The sequence below is a fragment of the Harpia harpyja genome, chromosome 9, assembly GCF_026419915.1.
Source record: "Harpia harpyja isolate bHarHar1 chromosome 9, bHarHar1 primary haplotype, whole genome shotgun sequence".
In the NCBI taxonomy this organism is placed as follows: domain Eukaryota; kingdom Metazoa; phylum Chordata; class Aves; order Accipitriformes; family Accipitridae; genus Harpia; species Harpia harpyja.
In genome coordinates, this window is record NC_068948.1 from 41103914 (window position 1) to 41113835 (window position 9922).

Below are 9922 nucleotides of genomic sequence, written 5' to 3' on the forward strand. Positions count from 1 at the left end.
TGGGCGGAAGGAGCGGAGCGGGCCGCGGCCTGGGGTGGGGGCTCGGCGGCGGGGCAGGCCAGGCGCGGCCCGGCTCGGCTCGGTTCGGTTCGGTTCGCTCTCTGAGGAGCGAGGGCTGAGGGGGCTGTCTCCCTGAGGCGCTCACTCCGCGGACGCTTCCTTCGCGACCCGCTGTCGGCGGCACCATGTCGGCCCTCCCGAGGAGCTACAACCCCTTCGCCGAGGAGGAGGAAGAGGCGGCGGCGGCGGCGGTGACATGGCCGGCGAGGGGCAGCGGGGAGGCGGGCGGCGCCGAGCGGCAGCGGTACCTGCAGCAGGAGGTGCTGCGTCGCTCCGCCGCCACTGCCGACAGCACCGCCCGCTCCCTCTCGCTCCTCTACGAGTCCGAGCGGATCGGCGTGGCCGCCTCCGAGGTGGGTCGCGGCCCCGCGGGGCAGCGGCGCTCGGGGGACGGGGTGGGGGCGAACCGGGAACGGGGCCGTCTCCCCCCTGGGGCGGTTCGGTTGCGGTGTGCCGCCCCGCGCCTGCCGCCTCCTCCGGCTGAAACCGCGGGGGGGGGGGGGGTTGGTCTCCCTTTTTCCCCCGAAAGTCTCCCGAAACATCTCTTGTTGGAGTTATTCGGTGTTTCAGAGACAACGTAGCTGTCCGTGTTACTGCAGACTGATTTTCTGGGTGGAGGCGGTCTGTTTTGTGAGGAAAAAATCCCAGTTAGATCCCCGCTAAATGTGTAACACTGAGACTAGGATTCAGCGGTGCCTTCAGCTGTCTTTTACAATTCTTACTAAGCCTTATTAATGGTATTTATGCCTATCTTTATCTGACTGAAAAGTTTTCAGCAGTTCTGTTGATTAAATGAAGAGCCTGCCCTGTTGTGTGTGATGTGCTTGCTTCATCCCGATTAATCACTTCCTTCATTCTTCTGGCCTTGTTTCGGAAAAGAGTTTATACCCGGAGATATCGCTCATAAAGGTCTTGTCCATTGTGTCACCTGTTAATGGGATGTTTCCTTGAACATTAGTAACGTGGCTGCCTAAATTAACCCAAGAGCATCCACAAGCTGCAGTAGTTCTCAGTGGCACTTCCACGAACTTGCAGACTCGTGATTTGTTTGTCCAGAAAAGCACAAATGAGGAATCAAGAATTTAGGCTTAACACAGGGCTCCTTGTAAAACTTGAATTGTATGTGTTTGCTGCTTTATTGGGGGGGGGGGGGAATATTCAACTAGAATTCCCCAGAGTTTAGAGAGAATATGTACACAAGTTCGTTATTTTGCACTAGTGTTAGCTGCAGGCAACTTTCTTGCCAGAATTAATCTTTGGATTACTTTGGAACAGTGTTTGTGCTGCTGCAAAATTTCTAAATCCCGCACTGTTAGTATTAGCTAAAGATTATTCCTGCTAATTATTTCATACTTGAAAAAATTCTATTTATGTTTATTTCCTTTGGTTATTCTGTTTCTAAATTTTGAGGAACATCCCAGTAATATGAAAAAAGTATCCCTTACCAATGAAGGTGTCATTCACAACTAGAAATAGTTCTACTTGCTCATTTCCCTGCTATAAACCTTTGCATTTTCACTAAATCACCCATCTGGTGCCATACTTGTTCCATCAAGAGGAGATACAAATGTCAATCTGACAGAAGGACAATACAGAAAATTCCTGGCTGCTGTTTGTAGTAGGTGTCAGGAACCTGGCATTGCTTAGTGATGAGGATTTTATAGCTGGTTAATGCTATGGCTCTTGATTGAAATGCCCTGGAGGAAGAAGAATGAGTGAAAAAGCTGTATCACTTTAGAAATAATCTACAGGGATGAAGGAACTATGGTTTTTTTCTTTATAGTGTCTATTAAATATGTTTGATATTTCAGTTTATCTTGGCTTTACTAGCTTCTCTTTTTTTCTGTCAATACCTGTTAGGAGCTTGTACGTCAAGGAGAGGCCCTGAAGCGTACAGAACAGATGGTAGATAAAATGGACCAGGACTTGAAGACTAGTCAAAGGCACATAAATAGCATTAAGAGTGTTTGGGGGGGCTTGGTAAACTACTTCAAAGCCAAACCTCCAGAGAGCAAGCCAGAGCAGAATGGAACCCCTGAATATTATGCTAACAGTAGGTAAGTAAAATAAACATTTTACTTGGAACTTATCTCCCACGGCATCTCTGAAATGTCACCAGAAAATCAGAACTTAAAAGATCTGTTGATTCTGTCAAGTAAACTCCTGAGATGGTGTCTAGCTCCCTTTTTCCTTTAACTCTGAGAAAAGGATTTTTACTTTTGTTTATATTTGTAGTGGTAAGAGTAACTTCATATTTCTGGGAAATTAATCAAACAATTACACAAAATTACACAAGTAATTCTTCAGAGTCTTCTGAATTATCATGCTTACTTCAGTCTTATCAGGGAATCATGATTTGTAGCATTGACATGCTTCCAGTTAAATATTGTGTGTATTTCTCTAGCTTCTACTAAAAGATGTAAATAAAAATTAATTGCTGTGAAATTACTGTGTCTTACAGTACTTGTCTCTCTTCAGCTGAGAAATTTATGTAAAGCCTGGTAATGCTGCATGGATTGATTTCTTCCTTCCCTTCCCCCTCCATCGTCCACTAGAGGAAAGGAGTAGGTTGCCTCCAAGATGGAAGATACAGTTTTGGTTTTGGTATCAAAGTTTCCATACACTATTTTCAGCACTAAAGCAACCAGTTCTGCTTTCACTGAAGACAAATGCTAGTAGTTCATTTTAAAGGAACATTTTGGATCAGGTCTAACAAATTTGCTCTTGCAAAATTTGATACCTGTTCTTCTTTAACAGATTCAGAATGAGGCCTGTGGTCCATAAGAATGTTTTCTTTTTATTCTCTTTATTACTAGATTAAAAGAAGCAATGATGTCTAGTAAAGAACAAGAGTCAAAATACCAGGAAAGTCATCCAAATTTAAGGAAGCTAGATAATTCAGGTTTGTTAACTTTATTTTACATTGAATGTCTATCATCAACATGGGGGCAAACCTGCACAGTGGTGAAGGCAGAGACCCTTCAGCTGGCCCAACTGCTGACTTACGTTGCTGCCTAATGTAACCCAGCCTTCATGGCTTTGAATTCTAGGGATTTGTTTCCCCTAAAATTCTTCATACCCATACTGAAGACGTGCAATTTTTTTATTTGGATACAGGTTTTATTTAGCCCTCCCTGGGGGGGATTTATGCTATATCCACTGAAGACTTTAAAAGCATCCAGTGCTTATATTTGCACAGAGGAGACTATAGCCAAGAATCCACACAGTGTGCAGGCAGCCTTGTCCTATGTTTGCCAAAATTTTAATTTATATATTCAGAGTTTCTTCTTTTTAACCATCATTTGTCATAGTTTTCAGATATATTTTCCCTGTTATTTCAAACATGGACTATAACCTTCATACTGAATTCATTACTTGATTCACGCAAGGAAGCGTACGGGGTTTGGTCTTGTTCCCTGTTCTCACAATGCGTTAACTTCCATGATGACTTTTATGTACAAAGTAACTGTTCCTTTTTAAAGTGAGGTTCAATTACTTAGTAAGAGTGAGAAAGCAGCAGGATATCTTTATAGTTGTAGTTCTGTAAGTAAAGAAATGCTTTTTGGTACCATTAATCTCCATTCCACTCCATATAATATTAAAAGTCTGTCCAGTAGAGGGCAGAAATAACTCTCTGGTGGCTTGACCTGGGGGAATGCTAACTGCTGGTAGAAGTTACTAACCTACCTGCTTTATTGGTTGGATGGCTGGGGTTTTTTTCTTTTTTTCTCTCAACTACCTAGTAGAACTACAAAAGGCAGCCAAAAAAAGAATAATTGTAGCTTAACTATTCATCTTGAGGGGTGCCCTATAGATCGTGGTGGTGGACTACTTTTGATACTCCTGCTAACAGGTTATGTGATTACATGGCAGCTGTGGTCAGACTAATTTTTAATAGCCCTTCTAAAACTTTAAAGCCTCTTCTTCCTAGCTTTTTTTATTATATAATATTATATAATATGCTGTATTTTATACTCTTAACAGACAATGATTTCAGCAAAGCAGATTTCGTTTCTTCAGTGCAAAGGGATTCCTATCCAAAGAACCAACACCTGCGAGCTTACCACCAGAAAATTGATAACAACTTAGGTAAGTGAAAAAATTGAAGCTGTTTGATATAATACAATTTTCAATTTTTGGCTCTTAAGCCAGAGTAAATTACTAAGTAATATATTGCCAACAAACGCTTTTTTGTTTGGCTCATGTGAAATTTGATGATAATAATAAAAAAAAAATTTGCTTGTATTCTGCATTTCAAAACTATCTACATGGCAGAATCCAAAGTTTGATTGAGACATACATTATTTGAATGGTAGAATGCTGTGGGATGTCTGTGGGTCAACTACTTGCAAATATTAGTAATAAATCTGAGTTAGAAATGTATTTCACGTGAAACCAGCCAGAAACAAACTGGCTAGGATGCCTGGACTAGTATAAATCTACTGTGGAAACTGATATGCTATTGGCATCAGTACTTCAACTCTTCTGCAACATGCTTGTGCTTTAGAAATAGTTAGATTTTTGAACTGTCCCTGAGCAAAGAGACCAGGGGGAAAAAAAACCCCATACCAAAAGCATGAGTCCTCTTAGATTGTACATTGACAATAAGGAAAACACTCTTACCAAATGTGAATATGCTAGCACCTCTCTGTCATTTGAATGAGGAAATGGTGCTGAAGTATCCTGTAATGCTTGCATTCAGGATAGGAAAATGTTTCTTTGAATCATCCTATAAATTGACTGGAATATCACTGGGACAAGCAGGCTTATCCATCCATTCTGAAAAATCTTACTAAGCAGGTACTAGTAATATTAATAAGGAAATACTGCTTCAAATTGACATTCAGATTATACCAGTATGGATACTTACTACCTCTTTTTCTAAAGCTTACCACTTACATTGAAAGATGCATTCAACTTACCGAACTGACAGTTAAACTCACATATTAAATTGTACATTAGTTTGGACCCAAAGAATTTACAACTGTGCGCAGGTTTTGAAATAAATATGTTTTGCAGAAAATAGAATAATCAAAAGGCACTAAATATTTAATTTGTGAATTTGTTGCATTTCTTTTATTACTTCGCAAAACCATTCAGCTGACTTTGTCTTCCTTTGTTCTGTAGCATATATACAAAGTGCCTCTTTGCTTACATGTGTCACTGTTTAGCTGACCTAGAAAGAAAAGATCGAAAGGAATAGATCAAAGAGAAATAGTCAAGCATAAGAGTTAGTGGAAGTGCATTTGTTCTACTCCCAAGCAATGCAAAACTTACTAGCCTCAAAAGCATTTATACTGATAAATCATGCCATAAAATAGTTTCCTTGTAGGCAAATTAGAAAATCTGGAAATGGGATTTTTCCATCTATGTGAAATAACTAAGTGCTTAAATCCAGTGTATTGATGATATCTCTGCATGAAGTTTAAAGAAAAACAACTGAGGTAGTGTGTATACTGAGCTGACAAAAGATGTACCCAAATTTCTGTAAAATAAGTTTTTTTAAAAAACGTGAAAAGTACATTACAGGGTATGTTGTTTTATAAAGATTCAATTTGGTTTTAAGCATTTGTAGTTAACTTGTAATGGGGAAAAAAGGAGGACATGATTATTTCTGGTAGTAATGCAGTAGATGTATTAAAATATCAGTGTTTCCACTATTGGAGAAGAACACTCACACTTCAGCAGTTGTAACTTAACATTTTCTAACCCAGGGTTTTGGAGAAGAGGGAATCCTGAATAGTTTCCATTTAAACATTATGCTTTACACTGTTTTGATTCCTTATGATCCTTTTCTTTGTTGACAGACGAGATGTCTTCTGGGTTGAGTCGTCTGAAAAACCTAGCTCTTGGTCTGCAGACAGAAATAGATGAGCAAGATGATATGCTGGATCGGCTTACAAAAAAAGTAGAGACACTGGACGTCAATATTAAGAGCACTGATAAAAAAGTCCGACAACTTTAAAGGGTTTTTAAAAGTTTTTTTTGTCCAGCATCAGTTCTTCTTGGATGTCTTAGCTCAACCAATCTCTTAAAAAAATCTTGGGCAGTATCTGTTTCTCTTTTTTCTGATATCGATTTTGTTGTCATTAAAATTGCATAATCTTAAGTGCAGCATAATACCTTAAATTTCTTCCTAATGTACACAGGAAAAGTGTAGGTTGAGTAAAATCTCTCAGCACTTGGTAAATGCTTTTGTGCTGGATGCCCGGCTCAATTGTATAACTGTGCGTCATGTGCGTGGAGGAATTTTCAATCTACAAAGCTTCAGTGTCCTTGGCCTGGGAGCTGTGATGAGAGAAGTAACTGCACTTTGCCTCTGTTTTGGGGAGGGGGCAGGGGGAACAGAATGTGCTGCTTTGTTCAGAACAAATGTTGCTAATTCTGTTTACTTACAGCTATTTTAAATTCTGAAAAAAAAATGCCGATTTCCAGCTGTAAAAATAATTTGAAGTGACTGTTCTCTGGCAATTCTGGGGCTTAAGGAACGAACTGTTCTGTGGAAGTTGTAAAATATCAAGGGTGTCGTGCAGTAATGATAATATCTTGTGCGTGTTCCCTTTCCTAAGATGACTTTTGCCAAATGGTGGATCCACGAACTGTGGTCTTTATGTTTGGGTCACTAAATGCTATCACCTTTACAGTATTTTCAGTAGAGATCTCAAAGGGTATCTTACGGTCTGCAAGAAATGTTGATTGACAGTGACCCAAAAAATTTGGGTTACAAAATCAAGACTTAAAGGTATGTGCTCTAAAAGATTCTTTTGTAGAAATTGTCACCATCTGCTTTTTTTTTTTCTGCTCTTTCTCAGCTTATTCAGTTAGGTGGTTATTTGAAAAATAGCTTCCATTTTAGAAATGGAGAGTTGCTCTGATGTTGCACAAACAGATCATAGGAGATTGTTCTTTAATGTTCATTTCAAATGTGATTAGGGATTGAGCAGATGCTGTGTTTTCCTAGGTAATATGACTGTTTTTAAGAAACTCAGCTATGGTTCACATACTTCTGCATTGGCTTAGCAGGTATGAAAAGTTCCTGCAAATGAAGAAAAGCTCAAAAATGTTTTTGAGTCTTCCAGATACAAGGTGGGCCTTCCAATTTGTTTTACTTGTTTGTAAGTATCACTGTAGAACAAAATAATTACAATTCTGCTCCAGCTTGAAGACATGACAATGAGAACTTGCTGTCTTGAAAACAAATGTTATTTTGGTTTGGAGAGGCCAAGGGCCCTGTGTCAGTATTGCAACACTTGCTATCACAAATGACAACGAGTGGTTAAGAAGAGATGGTTACTTTTATGAGCTGGTGCCACATTATCTTAGGAATTAAAGGAAGACCTTGGTGTTTAGGGCTATCGAGCTTGTATCCTTCATGAACATCACATTCACACCCTCCCCTTTCCTTTTTTTTTTTTTTTTCCCAAGGGATTTGTTACCTTGAGCTCACTTGCTACAAAGTGTGCCCAGTCATTAAGGAGATAAAAGAAATCTTGAGCCTTTCTTGTTTTACTGTCTCCTGAAAGTTCACTTGTAGAAAAATAAATCACTAAAAAAGCTACACTTCTTGGACATAGTGTTATTTAAAAAAATATTATTCCTGGGATTACTAGCAAAGTAGAGTTGTGAATTAGATTTAAGGTGAGCCTTTTCCCCCTTATATTACTGATGTCATTGATTTCAGTCCCGAAAAAAAAAAAGTGTTTTCCAGGGATGTAAAGCTTCAAGAACTTTTTGAGTACCTTTTAATTGCTTTTTAATTTTCACTTTGTGTCATTTATGCTTGTTTGCAACCATTAAAAAAACCTTATTAATGTATCATCCAACTTTTTGGGTGTATACCATGAGTAATTCTCTCTTACTCTGTTAAAATATTTGAGTGACACAATTTGATATCTCAAGATGGTTGATAACATTTATTTAGCAAATGATACAATCATTAGTTTTCAAAATGTTAAGTACCTCAGTGAAGGAAGATTGAAATTTTGATTATACCTGTTTTAGTTTCTTATTTGACTTTCTCCTTTTAATAAAAAGGGTGAAAAGACTTCTCTTTTTTCTTATCCCAGTGCTGGTTAACAAACACTTGCATCTTAGGATGTATAAATTCTCTCCAGAACAGAGAATACCAAAAAATTGCCTGGTAATTAATAACACTCATTTTAATGTGAAATCTGCCTTCACCTGTATGCAGCCATTTCATAACTAAATTTTTTCCAAAGTAAGACTTCAGTAACTAGGATGTGAACTGAGAATTTCTCCACTAAGTTATGGCTAATGAAGGAAAAAATGTAGCTGGATGATCTAGTTGTGTTACATGTAATAAGAAATGTGGAGCTTGAATCCAAGCAAAAATTTTTGTTTATTTAAGAGTGAAGTGTACTGCCTTTCTGATGTAAGCTATTCCATTTTTCTAGTCTGATTTATTTCACAAAATGAACTCAAGTTTTTGGTCAACTCTTTAGTTGTATTAACCTTATGAAATGTTTACTGCATCCTGGATATCTCTGATGCCTTTAAAAACACAGGCAGGGAAGGGGAATAAAAAAAATAAATCCCTCTTTCTTCTTTGAGAACCTTGTGATCCAAGCAGACTAGAAAACCAGGATCTCAGCCATGTGGAAGTTACACAGAGGTCTAACTTCTCATCTCTTCTAATAATTCCATTCACTGTCTCAGTAATGTATGTCTTTGCTTAGGCTTTCCTGCTTTATTTATTATTTTTGGTTTGGTTTTTTTCAGTGGCCTTGTTTTAAAGGATTATTTCCCACATTGGATTTTTTTTTGTGGGGAAGAAAGACTGTGCATGGGTATAAATGAATTTCTGCTACAAACTGAATTCCCTTTCTCAGTTTTCATACAGATGCTTTATGCTGATAAAGAACGTAAGTCTAACTGACATCAGGAGACAAAACTATTTTGTAATAGTGATGAATTTTTTTGCTTGTTAGAATAAAATAACTTTCCATCCTGCAGAAAGGGGAAATTTAAACGAAAAAAACCCACAATTTTTGCCTTTCCAGGAGATGTCATTTTGCATGTGTTATGAAGGATGTATTTCAGTAGCTTTTCTTACTGTTTCCTGAGATAGTTCTATTTCTTCTTGGATCCTGTTGAAAAACTTGCCTTGTGTAGGGTATAGGAATTCCAGAAGAAATTTAATATACACTCAAGTGCTAACTTGGTATGTTAAATGATTTTGTCTAAATACTTATGTTGGCATAGAAATCGGAGTCCTTCCAGCAAAATAGCTCTGGTTAATTTTATTCTTATTGGCTTGAGTAGAAGTTTAATATTAAGGTCAGAAGAAGATAGCAAAAAAACCCCAAAAACATTTTATGTCATCTTTATCAAAGGCGATTTTCTTGCATCTCAAAGTTTGCTAATAAATTTTGAAGAGGTTTTGAACACTGGGAAGTAGCATACCCTTCGTAACATAAATATAAGAAGACGTACTCTAAAAACAGCAAGGAAAAAAAAGTGGGAATAAGCAGTATCAGACTACTAGATTCCTAGGTGTATTTGATTTTTAAATTTCCTGAGCATTGAATTAAATTTTGTAACAAATGATGCATAGGTGAATTTTAGTCTGTACTACAAAGATTTGTTGCTGTACTGAACTCTGTTTGCCTGCTGAAATTGTTGGGACACTATATGGTGTCAGGGGTTTTTTAATGTGTGAAATTTATCTGGAATAGTTTGCTGCCTAGTAGTTTTTGTGAAGTGGTATCATTTGTTAAATGGTGAAATAGAAGATACTTTCCAACCACTCTGCCTTCTGAACAAACAGATTTTTGTAGGCATTTTTACAAGCATAACATCATATGGAAGATATGTGTTTAATTTTGTCTTTGAAATATATAGG

General features: G+C 38.1%; 1 protein-coding gene across 1 annotated transcript; it reads left to right on the forward strand.

Moving 5' to 3' along the window:
* Positions 1 to 53: 53 nt before the first annotated feature.
* Positions 54 to 9627, forward strand: SNAP29 (synaptosome associated protein 29). The gene is made up of 5 exons (XM_052796834.1): positions 54 to 413; positions 1921 to 2117; positions 2877 to 2962; positions 4045 to 4149; positions 5868 to 9627. The coding sequence occupies exons 1-5, from the start codon at positions 186 to 188 to the stop codon at positions 6023 to 6025; spliced, it is 774 nt and encodes a 257-aa protein (XP_052652794.1). The 5' UTR covers positions 54 to 185; the 3' UTR covers positions 6026 to 9627.
* Positions 9628 to 9922: the final 295 nt, after the last annotated feature.

Bases quoted from the DNA above. Each gene is read 5' to 3' on its own strand.
- SNAP29 (XM_052796834.1), top strand. From the start codon at position 186: ATGTCGGCCCTCCCGAGGAGCTACAACCCCTTCGCCGAGGAGGAGGAA. The intron at 414-1,920 runs GTGGGTCGCGGC...AATACCTGTTAG, and splicing joins TCGGCGTGGCCGCCTCCGAG to GAGCTTGTACGTCAAGGAGA. The intron at 4,150-5,867 runs GTAAGTGAAAAA...CTTTGTTGACAG, and splicing joins GAAAATTGATAACAACTTAG to ACGAGATGTCTTCTGGGTTG.